Source organism: Bubalus kerabau, chromosome 4 (assembly GCF_029407905.1).
Source record: "Bubalus kerabau isolate K-KA32 ecotype Philippines breed swamp buffalo chromosome 4, PCC_UOA_SB_1v2, whole genome shotgun sequence".
Classification (NCBI taxonomy): domain Eukaryota; kingdom Metazoa; phylum Chordata; class Mammalia; order Artiodactyla; family Bovidae; genus Bubalus; species Bubalus kerabau.
The window spans coordinates 1,052,002-1,078,453 of record NC_073627.1 but is presented as its reverse complement, the minus strand read 5'-3'; the positions used below and the strand labels follow the sequence as shown (position 1 = coordinate 1,078,453).

At 51.0% G+C, this 26,452-nt stretch overlaps 1 protein-coding gene and 1 long non-coding RNA gene across 5 annotated transcripts in view; one reads left to right on the top strand and one right to left on the bottom strand.

Annotated features, from left to right (window-relative positions):
* Window positions 1-26,452, top strand: part of PRKCA (protein kinase C alpha) — a 296,529-nt gene that overhangs the window by 187,514 nt on the left and 82,563 nt on the right. For all 4 annotated transcript variants that reach the window (XM_055574947.1, XM_055574946.1, XM_055574948.1 and 1 more), the window contains exons 4-5: window positions 20,438-20,549; window positions 24,214-24,342. In XM_055574947.1, the coding sequence (XP_055430922.1) occupies window positions 20,438-20,549; window positions 24,214-24,342 (241 nt within the window). The remainder of the gene's footprint in view (window positions 1-20,437; window positions 20,550-24,213; window positions 24,343-26,452) is intronic.
* LOC129648531 (uncharacterized) lies at window positions 2,869-6,697 on the bottom strand. Its single transcript, XR_008712767.1, has 3 exons — window positions 6,411-6,697; window positions 5,708-5,832; window positions 2,869-3,332 (listed from the first exon to the last, which is right to left on the bottom strand). It is a non-coding gene; the product is annotated as an uncharacterized LOC129648531 (long non-coding RNA).

Sequence of the window (26,452 nt, the reverse complement as noted above, 5' to 3'; positions counted from 1 at the left end):
GTGTCTCTGGGTGAGCTGTGTTCCTGGGTCTGTTTCATCTTCTGTGAGATGGAGATGGCGATAGTCAGGAAGGGTGCCCAAAGACAGCTGATGCTCTCAGATGTCAGACACTGGGTGAGCTACGTGTTAGATGAGAGATCTGGGGGGAAATACCTCGTGAGTATTGCTACATGATTTGACAATTTCCTGTCCTATCTCATTGTTTTACTTATTTTCATTATTTTTAAAATTGTATTGGAGTCTATTTGACTTAAAATGTTGTGTTAGTTTCAGGTATACAGCAAAGGGATTCAGTCACATATAAAACTGGAGGTGAGGATTCAGACCGATCTCTGAAAGAAGCGTGAGAGCTGGTTTTCCCATTTTGTGTGTGTGTGTGTGTGTGTGTGTGTGTATGTGTGTGTGTGTGTGTGTGTGTGTGTGTGTGTGTTGTTGTTGTTACATTGCTCAGTCGTGTCTGACTCTCTGAGATCCCATGGACTGTAGCCTGCCAGGCTCTTCTGCCCATGGGAGTCTCCAGGCAAGAATCCTGGAGTGGTTGCCGTTTCCTTCTCCAGGGGATCTTCCCAACCCAGGGATCAAACCCACGTCTCCTGCATCGGCAGGCGTGTTCCTCACCACTGGAAGCCCATGCACATGTCTCCATCCTTTTCCAGGTTGTTTTCCCATAGAGGTCATTACAGAGAACTGAGTACAGTTCCCTTGCACAGCAGGTCCTCGCTGGTTATCTGTTTCCTATGTAGTGGTGAGTCTGTGTTCACCCCAAGCTCGTAATTTTTCCCCCCACCACCCTTACTGTTTGCTAACCATAAGTTTGTTTTTGATATCTCTAAGTCTACTTCTGTTTTGTAAATAAGTTCATTTATATCATTTTTAAAAAGTAGATTCCACATGTGAGTGACACTTTTATTTTTAATGGCTCCAGACTCTGAATCCTGGTCTTTTTCCATCTTGGGGACTCATAAACACAGCAAGTTGCTTGGGATGAGGGTGGATGAGAAGGTGTTGAGTCTCTGCAGAATGAACGCGTTCCCCTGAGCCTCAAGGTGACACCCAGAAGGAAGTCACAGTCAATGGTTAGTTTCCTTCAGGAAAACATTCTTACAGAATTACAGTGCTGGTCTTGCATATCCTTGATGGAAATCAAACAATTCCTGGGCTAATGTTTAGTTAAATGAGCCCCCATGCCCCCCACCAAAAAAAAAAAAAATCACTTTGCCTGGTTAGGAGCAGAGGAAATTATTTTAATTGAGAGGTAGTTTTTTTCAATGAGAAATAATTCTATTAAGGCGTAGGGTTCTAGGTGATGAGTATCTTTCATTCTTTTTTTAAAAAATGGATTTGCCTTTTTAAAAGGGAAAGAAAAAAAAAAAAAGCCCAGAGCTATTATAGTCTCTCCTCCAAAATAAGTTATTGTAACTCTGAGATTGCAGAGGTATGCGTCATCAAATTAAGACCAACAGCCTAAAGCCTCGAGTTAGGTAAGCATATTCTAAGAAGCTGGTGATACATATTCTAAGCGTGCTGGCATTTCATGCTGCTAACCTCTATGGCTGGTTTTGGGTTGAGTTCAAAGCAGAAGTCTGTGGGTGGGCAGAAAGGAAAAAACAGTACGTTTGGGCCCCAATCTCCCGCCACGTCTTCCTGCCCGCTTGGTTCTGGCCTGGCATCAAGCAGATCTGCCAGGTGAATTGGTCATTGGTTTCCTAGGACAGCTGTAAAACATCACTGCCAACCACGCGGCTTAGAAAGGAACAGAACCTCATTCTCTTTCAGCTCTGGAGGCCGGGGGTCCAGAATCAAGGCGTCAGCTGGGCCAGGCCCCCTGCAGAGGCTGTGTGGGGTGGGGGGGATGGGGGCGCGGGGGGGGGGATGGGGGTGCGGGGGGGATGGGGGCGCAGGGGGATGGGGGCACAGGGGGTGGGCAGCAGGGGGACGGGGTGTGGGGGGCTTCCTTCCTCCCCTGGCTTAACTCCTGGTGTTTCTGTGCTGTGGAGCATCACCCCGGTCTCTGCCTCTGTCCACACACCTCCCTCTCCCCTGGGGCCCTGTCAGAGCCTCCTCTTCTTTCCGAGAACACCCTGCATTGGGTTTAGGGGCCCCTGTGAGGTCCTTAAGCTCGCCTGCAGAGACCTTATTCCACAGCAGGTCACGGTTCCCAGTGCTGGAGGTGAGGGTTCAGACTGGTCTCTGAAAAAGCGTGAGAGCCTTGAGGGGGGGATGCGCCCTACCCTTGGCCCTCTTCTGTGAAATGGAGGATGTGCTTACCCCCTGGGTTTCGAGCAGCTCGTGGGGGCTCAGTGTGGAACTTACAGCAGAGCTCGCGCTGGAGTCTGGACTCAGTATCTCCTGAACCTCAGCGTGAGCTCTCTTATCCTTGGACAGATTACGTTTGACTCCTCATCTGTTGGGTGAATCCAGACAAATGGGCTGGTCAACCTTTCTAGGGGACGCAGGTTGTTTGTTGGTAGGATCCAGTAAATGAACGCAGGGTTTGGGCCGGCACCTGCCACGAACTTCTGGTTGCTGTGGTGTGCTCGCTGTGGCTCTAAGCCTGAGATCGAGCCGGCAGAGGCTCCAGGAGCCGCCAGATACCAACCGCACACCCACTGTAGGGTCCATAGTCGACGTGGCCTCTGCTGGCCCGTCCCCGCTGCCTTTGTGCCTGAAGTGTGAGAGTGCCAACCAACAGGTATGCTGAGTTGTCTCCATCAACGGCTTTCTCACCAGAGACGGTTCTCAGCGGACCAACAAGTCCCCAGAGGCCATTGGAGTCAATGTGGGTTTTCATAGATGGAAACGGCAGTGCCGTTCGAGTGCGTTTTAAGAGGAGACTCCCTGGGCATCTTTTCAGGACTGACTCCCTTTATGTAACAGACGCCAGGTGCCCTCTGGGTCCTGGGTGGAGGTTGAGGTCATGATGCCCGTGTGTGGACCCTGGCAGCAGAGGGTAAAACAGCTGCACAGATGCCCCAGGAGCTGTGGTGCGCCTGGCAGGGCCACAGAGTGGGAGCGGCATCCCTGTGCGGGGAGGTGGCTGGCAAAGCTTCCCTCTCTGGGCCCACCTCCCCTCCCCGCTGAGGTCCAGGGACACTCAGCTGCTGCTTGCGGTCTCCAGGTCCACCTCGATGCTCCACGTCACCCTCTGTGACACCGTCTTGTTTCAGGGCGTTGGGGAGGGGGTGGGGGGTCACCATCCACATAAGAGTGTGATGAGACCGTGGTTATCGGTGGGCTTGTTGCTGCACCATTTATCACCGTTCCTGGCACATCGTAAGCACTCAGCCAGCACTGAGTCAGCCAGTGAGTGAGTGTCAGAGCCGTAGCGCCCCCTGTAGTGAAGAAGAGACATGAGGACACAGGAGGAGCAGGGAAGCTTGACATCTAGGGCTTCAAGCCGGCTATCTACGGCAGATGGCGAACAGATATGAGCGAGCGCGGTGGAGGCACCGCTTTGCTTTAACTGTGTTGGTCAGACCCAGACCGAGCCTGGCGTTCCAGCGCCAGCACTGTTATGCAGCTTATTTGTTCTCAAAGTGCCTCCTTCCCTTTCGCAGCTGTACCTGCATCCGTGTATAAAGACATGCGTGTGCACGTGTGTGCACTTCAGCGTGTGAGCACAGTCATCAGTCTGTGAGATCAGTTAATAGTGATGAGGTTCTGATCTCTTCTTTCTATGCCACCCAGATTTTTCCAAGCATGTACTGGCCTTAGTTGAAAAAAAGAAAAAAACAAGGATGCTGAATTTAACTGTTGTTGTTTAATCTGCTACTTATCAATGATAAGTGAAAGATTGCTCAATAAATCATTTGGAATAAACTCATTAGTAATTTGGGAGAAAAGTGAATTTAGACACTCATTGTATACCATGCATGAAAATAAACTTAAGAGAGATGGAAGGTTAAATATAATAAAGCTGAACCAAGGAAAAACCAGGAAACAGTAGAATTGAAGAAGGCTAGTGAAGACCTCATGCAAATTTAAGGACTCCAGGAGACAAATTGGCAAAATAATTCAAAAAGAAAGCCCACAATAGAGGGAATATAATTAAAAATAAACAGAAAATGTTCTGACAAAGATAGTAAAGTTAAAAACAGGAAATGTCATTACTCATATTTAATCAGCAAAAAGCTCTTTTAAAAAGGCAAGTTATCAGTTGCTGGTAGTGCATCAGCAGTATTTCTCCATGTTTAAGATTGCATCATAAACTCTTAGCTAGCACAGGGCAATATATATCAAGAACTCTGGAAATCTTGTGGCTTTACTCCTTTAGAAATCTAAGACCAGAAATACAGGGTTTTATATGCATGAATATGCCCATGCATGAATTCATGTATGCATTCACTTGAAATTTATTCTAAAGTCATGGTAACATGTCTAAATTCATCTAATATTAAATGAAAAAGTAAGATTTTAACATATGTATAACTTAAAGAGACACATTTTAAACTATCAAAAAAGAAATATACTGGAGTGATGCAGTGATCGAGTGGTGGTGGTTGGGATTCTTGGAAATTTTTTTTCTTCATTTTCTTACTCTATAATGCAGTTTTTAAGAAGCATTTAAAAAACAGTTTTATAAACAGACTCTGAATTTCTAAGAGCTGTGTTCCTGAGAACAGCAGTCCCAGTCTTCTTGGCACCAGGGACAGTTCTGTGGACGGCAGTGTCTCCCATGGACGGGGTTGCCAGGGGTGCTTTCTTGATGATCCAAGTGCGTTACTTTTACTGTGCACTTTATTTCTCTCATCACCACATCAGCTCCGCCTCAGATCACCAGGCGTTAGATCCCAGTTGGCTGAGGGTTTTGACCATTTCCATGTGTTCATTGGTCACTATATGGCTCCTGGAGGAACGTCTGTTCAGAGCCGCAGCTCATGCTATACTTGGGGTGTTTATCTTTTCATTGTCGAGTTGAAAGAGTGCAGTACTTATTTTGTTCTAAGCACATGTCTCCATGTGAATAGAAAATGGATGAATAAATAGCAAATGTTTTAAACACCAAAGAGATACAAGAACAGAGTGATTGACCTGTAGTTCTGTGTACTGGAGTTTTAGGAGCATTTGGTGGTTGGAGAAATCTGATTTTGATTGTGTCAATATAGTAAATATAACATATAGAATTCTGAATCCTTTTATAGCCTATTAGGGTAGGTACTGAGTTACTGAAGGGAATGCTGAATTAGTGGGGTAACCGATTTACTTTGAGAACATTTTGAGATTTGTGAATTTTTCATAAAAGTGTTATATAAATTTGAAACTCACATGTGCAGTTGAGACTATTTCACTGATTCTGTTAGGGGTTTTTGGAAACTAGGTTATATGGAAGCTCAAGAGATAAGTGTCTCATTTGTGGTATTGTGAATTTTTCCAGGGGAAGAAAACACTTTTTTTTCTTACAAACAGTTGCAGGAAATTATTGTTTCTGTCTTTAAATTATCATAATTGCGTTTCTTCATCACAGGCTTGTAAAACTATAGAGGATGTATGAAGTCATGTTTATTCATTTGGTATTTTGAACATAAGTATCCTAAACTTGATTATGTTAATTTCAGAAGAATAGAACATAAAGTTTAGAATTAGGCAAATATACATAAGTTTCAATTGTGTACAAGGATTGCTTATAGTTCCAGGATAAAATCAAATCTTGTCCCCAAATCTGATTAGTGGCTGTTTATTGGTATATTTGATGTATGCATTTTCTCACCTCAGTAACAGATGAAATTCAGCCTTGGTTTCTGGAGTTCTCATCCAGTGTCCTGGAATCTGGTACAGTCTCAAGAGTTGAGTCCAGTGGTCAGGGGCAGAACTAGAGGTCAGCTGCATAGCAGTCTACAGGAGAGAGAGAGAGAGATGGAGCAGGGAGAGGGAAGGAGGGGGAAAGAGAGGGGAGAGAGAGGGAGGGAGTGAAAGAGGGAGGAGGGAGAGAGAGGGAGGGGGGAGGGGGAGAGAGAGGGAGGGGGAGGGGGGAGGGGGAGAGAGAGGGAGGGGAGGAGAGGGAGGGGGAAAGAGAGGGGAGAGGTGGGGGGAGAGAGGGAAGGAGTGGGAAAGACAGAGAGAGAGGGAGGGGGGAGGGGGAGGGGGAGAGGGACAGAGAGAGAAGGGGGAGAGAGAGGGGAAGGGGGGGGAGAGAGGGAGGGAGAGAGGGAGGGAGAGGGGGAGAGAGGGAGGGGAGAGGGGGAGGGGAGAGAGGGAGGGGGAAAGACAGGAGGGGGGAGGGGGAGAGGGGGGAGAGAGGGAAGGAGTGGGAAAGACAGGGGAGAGAGAGGGAGGGAGGGGGAGGAGGAGAGAGAGGGAGGGAGGGGGAAAGAGGGGGAGAGGGAGAGGGACGGAGAGAGACGGGGCGGGGGAGAGAGGGGAAGGAGGGGGGGGGAGGGGGAGAGGGAGGGCGGGCTGTCTTCCACACACACCGGCGTGGACCTCAGCGTCCTCCTCCCGTCAGTCAGTGCGCCCTGACGCTCTGAGTCTGTCTGCAGGCCCCTTGTCTCCGCGGGCGCTGCGGCATCACCACAGACTACTATCTTAAAACAGCCTGGGTGTGCTTCCACGGCCCTGAGGTTGGCAGTCCACGTCGAAGGCGCTCCCTGCGAAGGCTCTCCCTCGTCCGTCGGGTTTCAAGGACCCCAGCCGTCCTTGGCGTGTAGCTGCGCCCCTGTCTCTTGGCTGCCTCCTGACTGTGGTGCCCGCCTGTCTCTCCTCTTCTTATAAGGACAGCAGTCATTGGATGTAGGTCCCACCCTAACCCAGGCTGACCTCACCTTAACTAATGACATCTGCAAACACCCTGTTTCCCAATCAGGTCTCCTTCTGAGGATCCGGGTAGAATGTCATTGGGTTGCTATATTCAACCTAGAACACAAACCTAGCCACTTTGTTATGTAGGTACGACTCTTTAAATTAACTGATTGCAGGTTTCCATGTATGTTACCTCCCAAACAAAATAATCTGATAAGATGTATTTTAGATATGTCTAAGATTATCTTAGAAACTCGGATGGCAGTGGTGGTATGTATTTGTGCATTTCAGGAAGAGCTTTTAAGAAATTCAGATGGGAACTGGTGTCTTAGGAGTATTTACTGCTTCGTAGGCACCTTCACCTGTGTTATCTCATTTAATTAGGTCAGCGTGAAGTGAAACTCACTCAGTTGTGTCCAACTCTTTGCGACCCCATGGACTATACAGTCCATGGAATTCTCCAGGCCAGAGGCACTGGAACGGGTAGCCTTTTCCTTCTCCAGAAGATCTTCCTAACCCAGGGATTGAATCCAGGTCTCCCGCATTGCAAGCAGATTCCTTACCAGCACCTTCTTTTTATTCCAGCTTCTCATATAATTTCAATTTACTAAATTTGTTGGCAGGATCTTAAAAATGTTACCATGTCTTACTTGTTACCATATCTATGTCTGTCTCATGCCACATACTAGCTCTTACTTGGCTATTTAAGAGCTGGTTTGGCACAGTCTTAAGCTACTTGAACCTCAGTTTCCTCGTCTGTAAAAAGGAAGCAGTAATTCATAGTTACCTTGTGCAACATTGTGAAAGTGAAAGTTGCTCAGTCGTGTCTGACTCTTTGCAACCAGAATACCGGGGTGGGTTGTCATGACGTCCTCTAGGGGATCTTCCCAACCCAGGGATTCTTTACCAGCTGAGCCACCAGGGAAGCCCAAGAACACTGGACTGGGTAGCCTGTCCCTTCTCCAGTGGATCTTCCCAACCCAGGAGTCAAACTGGGGTCTCCTGCGTTGCAGGCAGATTCTTTACCAACTGAGCTAGCATTGTACTGGTTAACACCATGTTTGTCAAATATGAAGTGCCCTACGATGTTGATTCCTTTTATTGTGCTTTTTCTTTTCTGGCTTTTTTGGAGGTATGTGCATGTTCTTTTTGTCATTATTGCCAGAGAGGCTTTAGGGGTCGATGTATAGCAGATGTCCCGTCTTTGCATAAAGATATTGTTATTCATGGGTGTACCATTAAGAATTGCATGCAGCTGTATACAATAGAAAATCTCAAATAACAGCAGATTAAATAAGGGCATTTGTTTCCTTTCCACGTGAACAGAATACAGAGGCAGTAGGCAGGGTTTATGGAGCATTTCTATAGAACAAGGATTTCAGGAACAAGGTCTATCTGCTATACTGTCCGAGTCCATGGCTTCCATGCATAGTCCCCTCTGCCCCAGAATGGCTGCTGAAGCTCCAGCCCTCGGATTGGTGTTTCATGCCACCCAAAGGGCAAAAAGGGCACCTCTCTTTAAGCAGCTTTTCAGGAAGTCCATGTCACCCTTCCCTTGTATCTCATTTATCTCATGACCACACTTAAATGCTGGAGAAATGTTTTCCTTAACTATGGATTTCAGTGTGCCCAGCTAAAATGGGGAATCTGTGACCAAGGTGAGAAGCAGCTGGTGTTCAGGTGGTAACCGGCATTGTCTGGTTTATGTAATCATGGGATTATGGTCTGCAGGGCTCTCAAGGTAGCACTGGGGTCAGAGGGTCTGATCTGGGAAGTGAGCTATGTGTGGAGCCCTGTTTCCAGGGTATAAACATCCTGCTTTAGAACAACAGCCTTGCTGATTTTTCAAACAGCCCATTCTTAAGTAGAGAGCCACCTGTGAATAAGGCGCAGTGGCCGCTTCCGTCCACCTCCATGACTCACGCCCAGGCTGGGCCGGGAGCCGCCGCGCGCACAGCACCTCTGTCCCCAGCCCCCAGAGCCCGTCCGCACGTTGATGGAAACCACTGGCTGGAGGATGCACGTTAATGAGGCACATTTGCTCTTAGCCATCGTCTCTCAGGTCATTAACTAGTCAGCTGCAACTGTGGTAAAGCCTGATGCCGGGGAAATGGAGCAAGAGAAGCGGGCAGCAGAGGCTGGGAGAAGCAGGCAGCAGAGGCTGGGAGGGCCGGATGGCACCATTGACTCAGTGCGCATGAGTTTGAGCAAGCTCCGGGAGATAGTGAGGGACAGGGAAGCCTGGCGTGCTGCAGTCCATGGGGTCACAAAGAGTCGGACATGACTTAGCGAGTGAACAACAACAACGATGAGTGATATAAGCTTGTGTTCCAGAGAGATCGATCTGCAGAAGAGCCAAGTGCCTGGTAGTTTAGGCAGGAGCGAGGCAGGGGTTGGGGGGTTGTGAAGGGTCTCTTGGGGCCCAAGGAAGTGACCAGGGGCTTTGAAGGGAGGACCACGGTCAGCCTCAGTCCAGAAGCAGGAATTCCAGCCTCCCTGCAGCTGGCTGGGGGCCCGAGTGAGACGGGGACACAGGCCTGGACAGCTTATGATACAAAACATTTTTTGAATTAAGTTCCCTCATTTATCATTCTGATTAACACAGAACATTTATAAACCACAGCCTCTGGAAAAGTGGCACAAAATGCATCACACGGTGTTCTCCTTGGCCTCTTCCTGATGAAATATATGAGGAGCCCGAGATCAAAGGCACAGACGTTGGGTGCCGTCTCATCTCGGCCTGATGCACAGGGGCGGCCTGGGGCAGCCCGCGCCCTCCCGTGCCTCCCGTGCCTGGTGCGGGCTTGCTTCTTCCTGTGCACATCCGGTCCTCGGGTCTGCCCCTCTCCTGGCTCCTGCTGGCTCCGAGGCCCATCTTCATTCTTCAGGAGCGCCCGGTCCAACTGTCACCAGGAGCCTCACGCCATGATCTGACCTACACCAGCGCCGCCGATGTCCTGCGTCGGGAGCTAAAGGACCATCTTGATTAGAACAGCAGATTTGATGGCGAACCAGGGGGCAGGCCACAGTTTGCCCCCGGCGCCTGTGGCCTCCATGTGGGTGGCTTATGTGTGGGCTGGCCTGGGGCTGCCAGCCCAGGCCGTCTGCCTCTAGCTTCCAAAAAGTGAAGCGGGGGTGTTCGTCACTCAGTCTTGCAACCCTTTGGACTGTAGCCAGGTTCCTCTGTCCATGGACTTCTCTAGGCAAGAATACTGGAGTGGGTAGCCATTTCCTTCTCTGGGGGATCTTCGTGATCCAAGGATCGAACCTGCATCTCCTGCATTGGCAGGTAAATAGATTCTTTACCATCCGAGCCACCAGGGAAGCTCACTTTCTGGACACTGCGTGTCCGCTTTCCTCGAGGACATGGGCTGAGCTAGTGACAGAGTCCCTACCGAAGAGCTCGAGAGAGGTCACAGCTGGAGAGACCAGACCCCCATACTGCAGGTGTGAACGCTTCCTTCCTCTCCCCTGCGCCGATTCTGTCCATCTGTCCATCATCTTGATTCTCTCTTATTTCTAGAACCTTATTTCTAGACTCTCCCTCGGAAATGGGCAAGGAAGGGAAGCCATATGAGTGAAGCTGATCCCGTTGAGCACAATTAGCCCCAATATCACACACCCTTCCCTCGGGAGCTGAGAAAGGAAGGCTTTATGGGTTTAAAAGGCCCTCCAGTCTCGGCAGTTTTCCAGGACATGTATTCTGAGTAGGTCGGAGGGCGGAGGGTGGGGAGAGTGACTTTGCAGAATGGCTGACGTTGTGCTTCTCAGCAAGGTGGCTGCAGCCGGGCACCTCTGATGAAGGTTGCGCTGTGTCTAGCCAAGGTGGACACCCTGCCAGACAGGGTGATGCAAAGAAACAGACGGCGGTCCCTCCGTCCCGGCCGCTCCCCAGCCCGCCGGCCCTCGACTCCTCGGGCAGCACCCCTCCCCGGAGCCGCAGGTCTGAGGGTGCCAGCTGTGTGGGAGAAGCGTCAGTGCTTCTAACCTGAGCGGCAGCTGGCGCCGCTGGCAGGCCTGTCGGTTCTCCCTTTCCCGGGAGGAAGTGACAGGTGAATACTGGCACTTTCACAGGGCCTATTTTCCCCGTGGGAAATTTTTTAAATACCCATTAAGGCTGGTTTGTATATGCAACACAGGGCGTAACGCAGCCCTCAAAAGAGTATCATTATCTTCATCTGTGAACTGAGAGCCCTCTGGGGATGGCTGGCCGGCCAGGTCCTCCAGCCTTGGGCGTGGGCAGAGCCCAGCCCTCCTCTCCCTGCTCGGCCTGTCCTGGCAAAACCTCACCAAGCAGAGGTTCTAAGACGTGTTCAGAGTCCCTGGGAAACCTTGAGAAGGGAAGGAAGGAACTCGGGGGTGAAGCTGCCCGTAGGATACCTAGGAGCTGAGGATTTTTCTTAACCTGTTCCTAAGCTCATTCCGAGGTTATAATGTGAGGGAGGCGGCAATGCAGATGTGAGTAGTTGTTCCTTAGAGACAGCCCAAAATATTGAAGAAAATAGCCTTGTTTTTTGGTAATTAAAAAAATTTTCAAGTCAGCCAGACCGTCACACGCTCCTTTCAGTGGCCACAGAGGTTGTTGAGAACAGGCTCATGAACTGGTGTCTCCCAGAGCAGAGTATGTAGCCTCCCGGGAGCGCCAAGTCACCCCATCCCGGGACAGCAGCAGGAGAGACAAGACACCACCCGTCCCGCTTGTCCTTGACTCTCGAAAACTTGGTGAAACGGGGAGAAGCTGGAGAGCCACTTGGCCAGTCTCTGGACGGCCCCTCTTCACTGCGGCCTGGCTTCGTGAGACGATGAAAAACCGCGCCCCCTTGTAAGAGAGTTTCCAGTGTGCTCCGCCTTCGGAGGGAACTGCATCGCATCTCGTTGTGAGGTCGCCGTCCCACCTCCAGGCAGGAAGTGACCGTCTGTCCAGGAACTGGAAGTTCCATGGAGAAAACTCAGGCTGATCTTGCTGTTCAAGAAAGGTGGCTTCTTCTTCCCTGAAATTTTAGATGAATTGAACTGTCCAGTCAATGAAATCTTGGGGCTGCAGTCTTCAGACCTAACAGAGCCAACTCAAGAAATACCTGAGTGCTTGAGGCCCATGAGCTGGCGTTTTCTTGGTAATGACTTTGCGGTTCAGGTGTGTCTTTAAACTGCTGATCCTCAGCTGTGTTCCCTGAATTAAAACTTGGCAAAGATTTGAAACCAAGTTCAGAGTCCACATCAAGAAAAAGTTCTCTAAAAATACACTTAATGACATTCATGACAATACCTCGGCTGGTTGTTGTTGCTCAGTCGGTCAGTGTATCGGCAGCGTGAGTACTAAGTGGATGTGGACGGAAGCACCTGAGACCTGATGTGGGGCAGAAAGCCTGGCGTCGGGCAGTGGCGTGAGGCAAGCGTCCAAGGGCCAGCTCAAGGGCGGTGTCCAGCCCCTGTCACAGGCCAGCTTGTCCGGCTGCCCTCGGAAGGTCTGAAAGCCCCCCCTGGTGACTCTGCCCTCGTGATGCTTTGGAGGAAGAGCAGGAGAAAGGATGTTAATTGGAAGGACTGAAGCTGATGCTCCAATATCGTGACCACCTGATGCAAAGAGCTGACTCATTGGAAAAGGCCCTGACGCTGGGAAAGACTGAAGGCAGAAGGACAAGGCGGTGACAGAGGGCGAGATGGTTAGATGGCATCACCGACTCAATGGACACGAGTATGGGCAGACTCTGGGAGGCAGTGCAGGTCAGGGAAGCCTGGCGTGCCGCAGTCCATGGGCCCACGAAGAGTCAGATGTGACTGAGCGACTGGACAACAAGGAGAAAGGAGCGTGTGCTTGAACTCAGCGTCTCTAGGAAGGTGTTCTCTGAGTCCTGGCCCCCTGTGGCTGTTTAAATCTAAATGGATTAAAATAAACAAAAACTCAGGTCCTCAGTAGAAGTCACCGCATTTCAAGCGCTCCACACATAGCTGGCAGTTAGTTCAGTGGGCGCTGTGCTGGGTGACCTGGGCTGATGAACAAACCCCTGTCTCCTTGTCCATCATGAGAAAGTCTCCTGGGGTGAGGGGTGGGCTTCCTGTAGAAATGTCTCGGTGTACAGAACATGCTGTCTTCTGAGCACCAATTAGATTTTTTTGTGAAATGGCATCAGTTTGGCTGTCGAATGCCGTGGGCTTGATCCAGAATAACAGAAAAATCGCCTTCCGGAACGAACGGAATGTTCGAATTGCACGTGTCGCTGAGGCTGAATAAAATCCAAGCCTGATTTAACTTCTCCGGAGTAGCTGATGGTGAGGGCGAGGGCCCCACCGGCTCTGAAACGCGGCTTTGTGGGAACGGCATCGGCAGGCTTCCCGTCTGCTCCCACAGTGACGACGGGGACAGCCGTCAGATCTCCTCCGACCTCCCTTCCCTGATGTCACGCTGTTCCCTCTCGTGGAGTTCAGGGGTATCTTCCTGCTACTCCAGGACTGGAAAAGGGACTCGGGAGAGAGTAAAGATGGGCGGGGGCACTGCTGTTCTTGCGCTGCGTGTTCGCGGGCCCCGGTGGCAGTGCGGTTTATAGCAGTGAAGCTGGAAGCACCCTACCCGAGCAGGAGCTGGGCACGGGTTAGATCAGAAGGGGTTCAGCCTCATGATGAAATTCCATGCAGTGTAATGTGATATTGCTTTTTAGTTAACAACATCGAAAAATGTTTGATAGGAACTGATTAAAAAAAGTAAAAAAAAAAAAAAAAGACAGACCTATCTGTTTATATGATTCTTAAGAAAACACGCAAATCCATACACTGTCCTTTTTGAATGAAGCATACCCCAAGTACATAATTTTCCTTTCTATTTTCTAATTTTATTTTAACTAATGATTTTATTTACATAAGTGAATATATAAATAAACAATTGAAAATTAATAACGGTGACTAATAATATTTTACGATAAGCTGCACATTAAGAAAAAACTAAGGTTGTAAGGAGAGAGATTGCCAGATGTCAGGAAGTGAACATGGAACATCGCTTGGAGAGGACAGCCTCTTGGGACGTGACCGTTGGGAGCACCGAGCTGCGTGGGCGAGGAGGCCGAGGCTGCGGGGCAAGGACACGTCCTGCGTGCCCCCTGTGGACTCCGCAGGCAGGAAAGAGGCAGGAATGCAGTTTCTGCCTCCTCTGCTGTGTTTAATCAGTCGAACAAACACCAGCTGCTTGCGAATCTTCCAGTCTGAAAGGGAGGTCCGAAACCCAGCCTTCTTGCAAGTAACACTGTGCCTTTTGGAGTCCCTGACAAAAATCCTTGCAGCGTCCCTCCCCGCCCATTGTCCACCTCCACCACGTCCTGCGTGTAGGAGCGTCCCACCCCATCTCAAGCGTCGGCCGGGGCTCCTCGTATGAACATCAACCCGCTTCTGTCTTTGCTAAATGAAACAAGACTCTGAAATCAAATGTGTCTCTGTGTGTCTCTGATTTGGTCTCAGATAGTCCTCTAAACTTGGCCATGAATTTTTTTTTAGGAGACAGCCGTTGAGAACTGGCAAGGGTTCACATAATTAAGATGCTTCTTGGGTTCCTAGTCTGTTTTCCTCTCAGACTGAGGCACTGGAGCTAAGCAAATCCTTCATCAGAACAAATATTATTTGGTGCTTTCAAAAATGCTGTAAAAGCTGATCTCATAGAGAATAGACGGGTGCTAGCCAGTGGTTAGGGTCGGGGAGGGTTGGCTCTGGGGGCAGATGGTGCTGGGGCTTCTTTGTGGGGCTAGAGTCATTTGATGTCATGAGCGTGAATGTGATCACAGAACTACACACACACGAGTGAGTCCGTGTAAATACTGGTGAAATCCATACAGCAGCATCGTACCAGCACCAGTTCCTGGATTTTGATCCTGTTTCTGCAGTTTGGTAAGGACACCATCATTGAAGGCAGGCTTCCCAGGTGGCAAGTGGTAAAGAATCCACCAACAAGTGGCGGAGACACAGGAGACGTGGGTTGTAAGACAGACAAAAAGTTGATTTTTTTCCTTAGGGAGTCAGGTTGACTTTAGGAAAAGAAAACGAATGCTATATCCTTGGAGGAACACCCATGAGCTCCCGTGTACAGAGTATCAATCCAGAGGTTCAGGAATATGTGGGGGGGTTGTGTTCTTGCACCCACCGCTTGCTCTGTCCTGTAGGAGGATGAGGGACCCACCAGCCTTGCTGAATGTGTCCTGCTCTAAAATAGAACTAAGGATCTTCTATCTCTGGTGATGGTTAATTTTTTATCTTAATGAAACCGCGGGCTTCTCAGGCGGCCCTAGTGGTAAAGAACCCACCTGCCAATGCAGGAGACGTAAGAGATGCAGGTTCGATCCCTGGGATGGGAAGATCCCCTGGAGGAGGGCATGGCAACCCACTCTAGTATTCTTGCCTGGAGAATCCCACGGACAGAGGAGCCTGGAGGGTACAGTCCGTGGGGTCACAGAGAGTCAGACACAACGGAAGTGACTGAGCACACACGCTCAAAGCCCCATTTTATTCTGATGAATAACATTTACATCTACAGTTGGACCACTTTGTCAAACTCAGCTTGGCTGGCAGGAAGATTCTTACGGGTTCTTTGCCCGGCTATGCAAGATGCTGTCACCATTAAATGTGCAGAGGCACACTCTTTAAAACAATTCTATAAAAATCTCTAGCAGCAAGGCTAAATACGCCATAATTTACTTATATTAGGGAATACTTAAATCAAATGAGTTAGGTCTCTCTGTAACAACGCGGACAGGTCTCCAAGACGTATTGTCTGAGGAAAAGAGCAAGCCACCGAGGGAAACATAAAACATAATGACGTCCATGTAAAAACCGGGTAACAAATGAGCCTCAGAGAGAAAACAGTCAAACCGCTCTCCTCTCGGTAGATACACAAGTAGCTTGCCTCTGGGGAAGTGAGGAGACAGACTAGCTTCAGTGGTAACAGTGAGAGGAGCCTGTCTACAACATTTGAGTTATAAAAGTGAACTCATACATTATCTATGTCATCCAAATTGCCACGGATCCCAGCTGAATTTATTTGGCGATAGTTCAGCCGGTTCACGAGCCCATTCGAGGGAGAGCTGTTGTGTCTGGTGATGAAGGGGCTTGTCTGCAGCATCTCCGGTCCAGCAGCCTGCTGGGAATGCATCCACATGGGATCGCTGTGCGGCACGGGATCCTCCAGCCGCCAGCAAAACGGAAGTCTTAATTAAAAGCTATAATATAACCAGCATCTCCTTACTTTGTAATAGCCTCTATACATCGCCATTGTCTCAGGAAAACCTGACATATAGAAACATTTATTAATTACAGTTTTCAAATTCCAAAAGAATCCTTGATGGTTTAGTTTGAAATTCTGACATTAAAATAAGATGCTTAAAATATGCAAGTATTCAAACCACAAAAGTGAAAGTGTTAGTCGCTCATTCACGTCCGACTCTACAATCCACGTCCATGGATTGCAGCCTCCAAGGCTCCTCTGTCCATGGGATTCTCCAGGCAAGAATACTGGAGTGGGTTGCCATGCCCTTCTCCAGGGGCTCTTTCCTGACCCAGGGATCAAACCTGGGTCTCCTGCATTACAGGCAGATTCTTTACCATCTGAGCCACCAGGGAAGCCCTCAAACCACAAAGTCTAAATATTATTCATCAAAAAGATAAGGAATATCCTAATTAGCTTGGAGAAGGAAATGGCAGCCGACTGCAGCATTCTTGTCTGGAAGATTTCATGGACAGTGGAGTCTGGCAGGCTACAGTCCGTGGAGTTGCAAAGAATCAGACACAACTGAGACACACACACACACACACACACCCCCTAATTAGTTATCAATTTCTTCATTTCACCTCAAAGACTGTTTATTGTACACCTACTGTGTGCAAGGGTGTGTGAGCAGGCCGGTCCTGGAGCCTGAGAAGGGCTGTCAGAGGCTTGCTTGCCCAACACGCGATGTCCGGTGTAATGGTTAGAATCATACCCTGGTTATGTAAAATCACCTTCATCTGATGATCTGGTTTTGATAGTACTCTCAGATTAACAAAAAGTTTTAAATAAGAATTTTTTAAGTCATAGAGTTTTTGTTTTTTTAAAAAACAAAAACCTGCTTCCCAAGAAGTGTAAGATCGCAAAAACAATGCTAGACCTTGGAGCTGAGTTTTTGGTGCTGCTTGCGTGGGTGACATTTAGACCCAAGCCTAGCTCACAAGTGTGACTCATGAGAACACATCAGATGGTGAGAGCAGGGACCTTCCTGGTGCTTAGAGGGAGCGGCTTGAAGGAGACTTGCTGCTCTGGGCGGCTGAGCAAGGGCCACCCCAGGGCTTCACTGAACAACAGTCTTTTCCAGAAGCTCCTACACCCTGAACTGCAGCCCTCAGTGACGGCCGCTTCCGTCCTCTGAGAAAGCTGTGGGGCATTCACGCCAGGGTGACCTCCTGCCAAAAGCCTGCCATCATTTCACTCACCAAATTAAAAGGGCTTTTGAAGGGATGTCCATTCGAATATAAACATCTTCATCAGAGAGTATCATTGATTGCCTTCCTCCTGGGGAAGGAAGGCTTCTAACTCCTCTAGAGGTTTCACATTGCACATTGCTAGATGAGTCTCCATCCTGGAAGCCTGCAATTTAAAACTCATCTAGAATACGCCTTCTGGATGCTTACAGATAATTCAATAAGATGTCCTGGAAATGCAAGGCACATCAGCCTCAAAATACTATGCACTGGAGACCCACGGGTTTACTTTGGATGTATTACAGTGTGATGGTGATGACTTTGATGGTCCTGGTAGAAATGCTGAGAAATTTTCCAACGATGTTGCTACATTATAAAACTAAGATGGAAAAGCAGGCTAGTAGATGCTTCCAGCAGAACTTGAAATTCTCCTGTGTTATTTTTTCCTAAGAGGTCTAGATTTAGACTTCTAGGTTAGGCTTCGTCAGTGCCTATGAAAATTGGTTTAGTCAAAAACGTTTCTTCTCCCCCAAAGGTGTAGACGACAGAGCATCTGAGCGGAGCGTTTCCCACATTCATTATAATATAATGTCAGGCTTGTGACATATGACAGCGGGTTTCACACTCCACTTAATGAGAGGTTGCCAGTGCCTGGAGAAATAAAAAGTAAGATTTGCACGTATTGCATGAAATGAAAAAAATGGTGCCAGCCTCGGGGTAGTGCAGCTTTGGTGTGTAGACCAGCCGCGTGTCTGTGGCACCGAGCGTGGCCGGACTTCCCATCACTTCTGTGTGGGTAACTGTGGGGCGTCCCCAGTGAACAGGGTGGAAAGTGCTCTGTTCAAGACCTGCAGGCTCCTCTCACACGCGTGTGTTGGCGGCCCACTGCATGTGAGATGAGAGATGACTTTAGAGGATGCCGAGACAGGTTTCTGCACACAGGCGGCCTTGCCATCCCAGGAGAACCTACTGTGCTTGTCTCTTTTCTCTTCTTGCTTTGGTTTCCAGGAAGCCTGGAGACAATGTTAATACTTAATTGCCAGCCTTGTTCTGGTCCAGTGGCAAATTCAGCCCTGTGCTTTAGGAAACCTCTTTTATGACTGATGATCATGTTACAGTTGGAAGTCGTCTTCCTTGTGTCCGTCCCGACATTTCTCAGGCTGCAAAGCCCTTCTCGTTTGTCCCCTAAGTCCCACTCCCCGTCTAGGACGGTGGCTTTATTTCTGCCTTGTGAATAAATGCCATGACTTTCCCAAGGCTGCTGAGCTTGTGTCAAGGCTGGATGCAGATCGAAGGTCTCCAGAACCCTGTAAAGGCTCTTATAGGGGAGATGCCGGCTGTGAGAAAGCGCCCGCGTGCAGGGGCGGCCACCAGCAGGGGGCGGTGCTGCTGTCCCTGTCACTGCCGGCGTAGGCTCGGTCCTCGGCTGCCCGTGGACTTTAGGGTGTGAGGACTCCTGGTCTCCTCCCGCCGTGTTCAGGAAGGCAGCCCCCCTCCTGCACCTGCCCAGGTGAGAGCCTGCAGGAGGAAGCCCGGGTCTTCCTGAAAAGTGAAGCGAGTCCCCGTGCGCCACGCCAACAGAGATCCATGTGGCGGCCGGCTGGCAGGACAGCTGCCTGGGGCCGCCGTGCGCCCAGGCTCAGGGCCTGTGTGGGAGCTGCCAGGCTGGATTTATCTCTTGCCGATGGTTGACGCCGTCCTTCTGCGGGGACGACAGGCTGTCCTTCCCCCTGGCCTCCACGCTGCTCTCCACGTGGTGGGACACAGGCTGTACCGTCCGTCCTGGGAACTTTGGATTAGCGCTGACGCCAGCCTGTGCCTGTGATATTCTGTCCAGCGTCCTGGGATGTTGGGAGAACTGGTAAAAGGTGAAGCCCCCGGCTTCAGACCACATTCACAGCTGCCACTGGCCAGGAAAGTAACTGCCCAAGGAAGGTGTTGGTTTCTCTGACCCCAAGAGACATTTCCGAATAAACTAGTGCCCTGCCTCAAGCACAGACACACACATGCGCCTGGAACATCTTAGGTACTTGCTCAGTATTTGTGGGGAAACCTTCTAAAGCAGGGGCTCCCCGCCTTCATGTCCCTGCCAGCCTCAGGCTCACCTGCAGGGCGTGGTGAAGCCTGTCCCTGGAGTTTAATTCAGCTGGTCTCGGGACGGGCTCCATGATTTAATTTCTAACAAGTTCCGGGTCATGATGATGCCACATAGAGACCATACTTCAGACAGCACCATCCTAAAGCAGAGATTGGCAGACTTGTTCTGTAAGGGCCAATTAGTGTTTAGCCTTTGTGGGTCATTAGGGTTCTGTCACTCAACTCAGCCATTGTAACTACAGAGAAGATGTCAAGGAATGAGCACAGCTGTGTTCCAGTAAAACTTTATTTATAAAATCAGTGGTGCTCTTGCTTCGAAAAATATGTGTTGCGAATACTTAAAAGAAAAATTTTTTTTAATGTTAGGAGCCAGAGCCTCATTCTGAGTGAATTTCTGAAAGCTCTCAGATGAGAACCAGTGTTAAAGTCTTGGCACTTGGTAAAATCTAGAGACTTTGAAGATCACTAGCATCTGTGTGTGTGTGTGTGTGTGTGTGTGTGAGTCCTTCAGTCGTGTCCGACTCTTTGCGACCCTATGGACTGTAGCCCGCCAGGCTCCTCTGTCCATGGGATTTTCCAGGCAAGAAGACTGGAGTGAGTTGCCATTCCCTTCTCCAGGGGATCTTCCCTGACCCAGGGGTCGAACCCAGGTCTCCTGCATTGCAGGCAGATTCTTTACCATCTGGGATGCATATGGTGCTTGGGAAATGGTGCTGGTTTGGGTGCGTGTCTGGTCTTACGTGTATTTCTGGAAACCTTGTCCAAAAGGAAGTGGCCCAAACTCTGCTGACTGAGTGCAGGGTCACTCAGCTCAGCCTCACGAACACACCCTGACTCTGGGCCCGCTCTGCTTCCACCCACGCTGGGCCCTGGGGACACGCACAACCATGTGGTCTGAACCACTCTGCTCGCCTGGGGCACCTTGATCCCCTTGGTGGCTCTGGCTACAGATGCGGTGGTTCTGGTGGAAAGCCCGACGTGTGCAGGTCACACCTGGAAAGAGAGGAGGTGCAGGTGTCTGGTGCCCGGCCCAGAGCAGGAGCCCCGCCGTCACAGGACGTCAGAGGACGGGGCCCAGGCGGGCGGCCTGGACCGTTGCCGTGGGGACGGGAGGGGCAGGCCTGAGCTTGGCTGGTCTTCTCGTGGCTGACGGCCTGTGTACCGCTTCTCCCTGCAGGACCCGAGGAGCAAGCACAAGTTCAAGATCCACACGTACGGCAGCCCCACCTTCTGTGATCACTGCGGCTCCCTGCTCTACGGACTCATCCACCAGGGGATGAAATGTGACAGTGAGTATGTTTTCTGTTATTGCAGCATGCCAGGAGCCAGCAGGGCCCTGTGATGCTCAGGAACCTTTCAGAAAATCGGTAGATTTCATTCAGATATGGGCTCAATTACAGAAGTATAGAATCCCTCCACTGGCGAGGTTCTAGTTTATCAGACGACTTCCCTGCCTAATGATGAACCCAAAAAAGCACCCGATTTCCTGCAGTTGGTGCTGTCCCCAGTTTTCATGGTAGGAATCTCCAATCCCTGTTAAATGCAGGCTGGTCGAACCCCCAAGCAAATGCCACGTGTGGAAAGAAGACACCCCACCCCCAGATTCCACATTTGGTTCAGCTTCAAGATGAGCTGAGCATCCACAGTCATTATCCGCCCGTGTCTCCAATTAGTGGGTGGACTGTGGAAAAATCCAGTGGGCTCTCCTTGGAGCCAAAACCACAGTGAAAATAAGAACAGGAGCTTGCTTTAAGTTCCCTCATCTTGGATAATTATGGGCAGATCAGATCCTGCCAGGCCAGTGAGAGATGAAATCCCGGAAGACACCCGCCCGCCCCCCTTCTCCCTTCTTGTTCGGTGTGTGTTAGCATGAACTGCAGGAGGAGAGAAAGACATCTATTTTTTTCATGGAAACTCTTTGCTTCGATTAATCTCATGTAATGAGATCCCCCCAGGCTATTTATTTGTTTCAATAAAATTTTATGTTTAGGGCAGGAGAAGGTAATTAGAGAAGGTAATGACGAGCCTATTTTTCTAGCAGACGAGGAAGAGTTTGGGTACAATCAGCATGTTGTCACTCGATAATGCTGCTGTTGTGCCCCACAGCCTCATCTGTCCCCACATGGAGCAAAGACAAGCGCCTGCATCATCTTCCCTCGGTATCCGTGGTAACCCTCCGCGGATACAGGGGCCAACCGTGTAATTCTCGGGAAGGGATCCATGTCTAAGAGGACCCGTGCAGTTGAAACCCACGTCGCTCAGGGTCAGCTGTACATATAAGGCAGACTGTGTGAACTTTACGGAGGAGGCAGGTAGCTTCTCAGAACACAGGCTTCACCTTCCTGAGCCCTGGACCCTAATAGCTTTGAGAAACCTCTGTGGTCATCAGGGCTGGTGGTTTCCTGTGCGTCCAGAGATTGTCAGATTCCAAAGAGATCACTTTCCGGGCTAGTGCGGATTCTAAGTGCGTTTGTAAATACACTTTTGACTGTGGTAAAACTTGGAGCAAAAGTGAATACTCGGCTGTGTTAGGCACTCCACCGTAACAAGTTGAAGGTGACCTTGAGACTGATGCCCACTGACTCAGGGGGCAGAACAAGCCACGTGTCTCCTGCTGCATCCTCGCCCATGTTGGCCAGGACTGTGACCCGTGCCCTTAAACAGGGGTGCCAGCTGTACCTTTCTGCTCTTCTGGGTGGACCAGGATTGGGGGTGCTGCCAATTTTAACACAGGCCAGGAATGCGTGCATCCTCGAGGCTGAGCTGAGCCTCCACCGAGCGTCCCCAGCAGCTCGGTTCACAGTTGTGTTAGGATCAGAGGACGTTAATGGTTAACAGGAAAGTCCTGATAGTAAATAAATGGTATAGATTTGAAATTATTAGCCAAATGTATTCTAATAAAAGGGCTTCCCCAGTGGCTCAGTGGTAAAGAATCCATCTGCCTGCCCGTGCAGGAGATGTAAGATGCGGGTTCAGTCCCTGGGTCAGGAAGACCCCCTGGAGGAGGAAATAACAGTCCACTCCAGCATTCTTGCCTGGAGGATCCCATGGACGGAGGAGCCTGGCGGGCTGCATCCTTGGGGTCACAGAGTCAGACACGACTAAAGTGACTTAGCATGCACGCACGCACGCTAATAAAATAACATGCCCCTGGTTTATATGCTAGGATTCTGCTTCAGATTCTGTTTATGGACTGTGCTCCCACTCGAGTAGTGTGTTGCCTTGTGTCTTTAATTCTTTTCCTCGGAGTCCGAGGGGCTCTGGGCTGCTGTCTGTGTCTCTGGGCTGCTGCGAGGGGCTCTGGGCTGCTGTCTGTGTCTCTGGGCTGCTGCGAGGGGCTCTGGGCTGCTGTCTGTGTTCCATGCTGGAGCAGGAGGAACATGAGCTGGTGGTCGGGGGCCAGACCCCTCCCCTGACTTGCACGGCGGAGACTCCCTCTCCCCACGCTCCTGCGCCCTGTAATGTGATGGGGCTGTGGGCATCCCTGCTTGGTGGGGAGTCAGCTGCCCCCTGCAGGCTCACCTCGCAGCGGGCAGAGCAGGAGCAGGCGTTTCCCAGGACGCACCAGCTCCGAGTGATGCGGCTGACACAGGACGCAGCCTGGGTCCTTTCTCCACTGCCCTCCTGGGCCCATGGCTGTCCCAGAGGTGCTGGCCTTTACTCCTTCAAGTTCTGCCCAAGTGAGGTGGCCAATGCAGGTCACAGCACAGCTTCTCGAGAGCCCTGTGTGACTGAGACCTGTGCTTTACAATGCTTCTTGCTATTTACTTCATCGTGTTTAAGTTAAATGGGCTTCCCTGGAGGCTCAGCTGGTAAAGAACCCACCTGCCAGTGCAGGAGATGCAAGAGCTGAGGGTTCAATTCCTGGGTCGGGAAGATCCCCTGGAGGAGGAAATGGCAACCCACTCTAGTGTTCTTGCCTGGAGAGTCCCACGGACCGAGGAGTTAAGCACTCAAAACGAGAGTACCAAGAATACCGAGAGTACCGAGAGTACCAAGAAGGCTGCACCTTGAAGTGCCAGAAGAGCCTTGTGGTGCCCGGGGGCTCCAGGGCCACCTGCGCCTTCTGGAGCCTGAAGTGCACGGCCAGCGCAGCAGGAACGCCTGCACAGCGTCTTATGTTTGAGCTCCGTGCACAGGACTCTTTTCAGGGTGTCTTTGCTGCTGCTGCTGCTAAGTCGCTTCAGTCGTGTCTGACTCTGTGTGACCCCGTAGACGGCAGCCCACCAGGCTCCTCCATCCCTGGGATTCTCCAGGCAAGAACACTGGAGTGGGTCGCCAGCGCCTTCTCCCGGGGTGTCTTTAGTTCTCCGCAATAAGACTGATCTTTAGTCCTCTCCGTGTCTTGACCACGTAATGTCCGCTGGTGAGGAATGCCTTATCAAGTCAGGCGTGTATTTGTTTTACGCAGAATAATATTTAAATATTTGAGGATAGGTTTAAAATATCAATCACAGGTTCTTTTAAAAACAACAACAAACAAAAGCAATGCACGTAAGCCTCCTTGGAGATAAAGAGTTCGCTGAGGAAAAGAACATTTTCTGAATATCATATACTCAGCCCCACAAATTCTCAGGAAGGCATAAGAAATTCTTCGGCAGAAAGAATCCCATTTAAAATGTGTGTATTGCTTGCCTCGCTGTTCATAAAGTATTCATTAGTCCCTGGATTTTGTTTGCTGTTAACATTGTAGGCACGTTCGGGAGACCAGGCGGGGGTGGTCTGCTTCAGTTGCGGCTGGACAGACATGGATGGAGTATTTTAGGGATGTGTCACTCTCAGGAGCCTGTGCTGTGAGGGACATCTGCTAGCAGTTCTTTATGTCACCGACGCACGACAGCAGAGTATCGAGTTAGAGGGTGGCTCAGTTCCGCTTCTTTCACGCAACCACAACACAGAGCGGGGGTGGTTCCAGGCCGCGCGCAGCCTCACCCCTGCCTTCTTCACCCGCAGCCTGTGATATGAACGTGCACAAGCAGTGCGTGGTCAACGTGCCCAGCCTCTGCGGGATGGACCACACGGAGAAGAGGGGCCGCATCTACCTGAAGGCCGAGGTCACGGATGAAAAGCTGCACGTCGCAGGTGAGGCGCCTCCCCCGCGGTGCGGCTGGGCTGCCCGCAGGCCTTCAGACCTAGGGAGGCCGGCCCCGAGACTGGGATGGACACGGAGCCGCTGGCTCACGTGCACCTGTCTCCCGGGTTCACAGACACTTGGCGTCCAGCGAGTCATGAGCACCGTGTGGAGAAGGGCTCCGAGAGCACGGCTGACCCCTGGGGATGGGCCACCAGAAGCCGTGGCGCACGGTGCCGCTGGGGAAGGTGCAGCCTGGGTGGGGGCAGGTGAGGGGCAGTCAGGTGTTTCGGGGCGTCGGGCTGTGATGACCTGACGGGGCCGTGATGATAACGGCAGCGCTTTGGGGTATCTACACTTCTCTGCTGTGCGTGGGGCACTGAGAAGCGCACACAGATTAATTTATTACATTTCACAACTGCCCGATCACTAGCGTCATTTTCCAGAAGAGGAAACCGAGGCCCCGGGAGACGGGGTCCTGCAGACTCACAGCATGAGTGGGGACCCCAGGCCCTGCGCTTCCAGCCATCACCCCCCCGCAGCGCTTACCCACGAGGGCCCGGCCACGGTGGCTCCACGTCCGTGTCCCCGGCCGGGCGCCCCCCTCGGGCCGTGTCTGGGTGGACACTGTCACAGCACAGCTTCTCCTCTGGGCTCCCACGAAATCCACGCTCAGCCCCGGGGCCTCAGAGTGACCAGACGTGTCTGCTGCGATGCCCACTGAGCTGAGTTAGGGTGGAATCCCAGACGGCAGCCGCTGTCCTCCTTGTTCTGGGCCCACCGTGTCCCACCCGACGGACACGCCCTCCTCCTGGACAAGGACATCCACTCTCATGAGATGAGCACACGGACTGTGTTCCCATTTGTATTTAGGAATTCTAGGCTATCACAGAAACGGAAAAGCTGACTGACTCTTATTGTAAATAACAGAAGATCTTATAGAAAAATAAAAGACTCGGAGGGTCTGTTGAAGGAAAGAGTTGGGGTGGGGGAGGCTGTCCCAGAGAGAGCTTACTTTGGGGAACTTGCTTACATTTTTTTCTTTGAAAACTAATCAAATTTTCTACCCTGTGCTGTCCTGTCAGATAAAAATTCAGGGAAAATCAGAGGGTCTCAAGGTGTTGCAAGGGTAGGGTACCTCACTTTGCCACTGGGTGACCTCATGAAACAAACCACATGCAGCTGACGACCAGCATGGGGCCGTGCGTAAAGTCCCCACGGCAGACATGGGCTCCCTGTGACTGTGTCTCAGAGAAGTTGCTTTATTTTCTCAGAACCTCCTGACCTGCATCCTTGCACATGGGGGTGCGATTCTCACCTGCGTTCCCTCTGGTTGGACTGATGCTGCGGGGTTTGGGGGGCCCACTCTGACTGATGGCCGGGCCCCTGGGCGCAGAGCAGGCGGACCCTGGGGGTTGGTGCACAAGCCGGCCACACCGTTGCAGTCCCTCACTGACCTCTCTCGCTTCTACTAAGGTTCCTCCATTGCCAGAGTCCCATAGGGAGGCAGGGAGCGTACAGCTTCAGAGAAAATCACCATAAAACAGAGACGCACTGAGCGGTGAGGGATGGAACGGAGTAAGGCAGAGCGCCTGTCCTTTGCCCTGAAAGCCCTGTGGTGGCCCCCGCCCCGCAGGTGAGCAGGCAGACCTCAGCCGGGAGGGTCTCGGCCCCGCCTCAGGCAGGACCACCTGGCCATGGGTTGCTCCCAGTCCTGGTGCTTCTGAACACAGACCCCAGGCCGTGCGCGCTAGACTGGCCGCATCATTCCCAGCCTGCTGCCTGAGGGGCCCGGCTCCGCCGAGCCTCAGGAGTGGCACCGGGGCCCCACTGGGGCGGCTCACAGTACCCGGTGCAGGAGAAAGACCAGCTCACGGGGACAGCAAGGCGAGCCTCCTGGGGCTGGGGGGCCGATCACGCCGTCGTCGCCAAGAGTTGAGCTTGACTGTGGAACCGTCTCGGGGGAGACACCCGCACTGAGTCAGAGACTCTTCACGCATGAAAGCCAACCAGTGGCGTCTCTGGCTGTAGTCCGGCCACGTCACTCGGGAATTGGTCTGCTGGTTCGTGCAGAGAAGTGCTCAGCTCCAGGGCCATGAGCTCAGTGGCCCTGAGTACTAA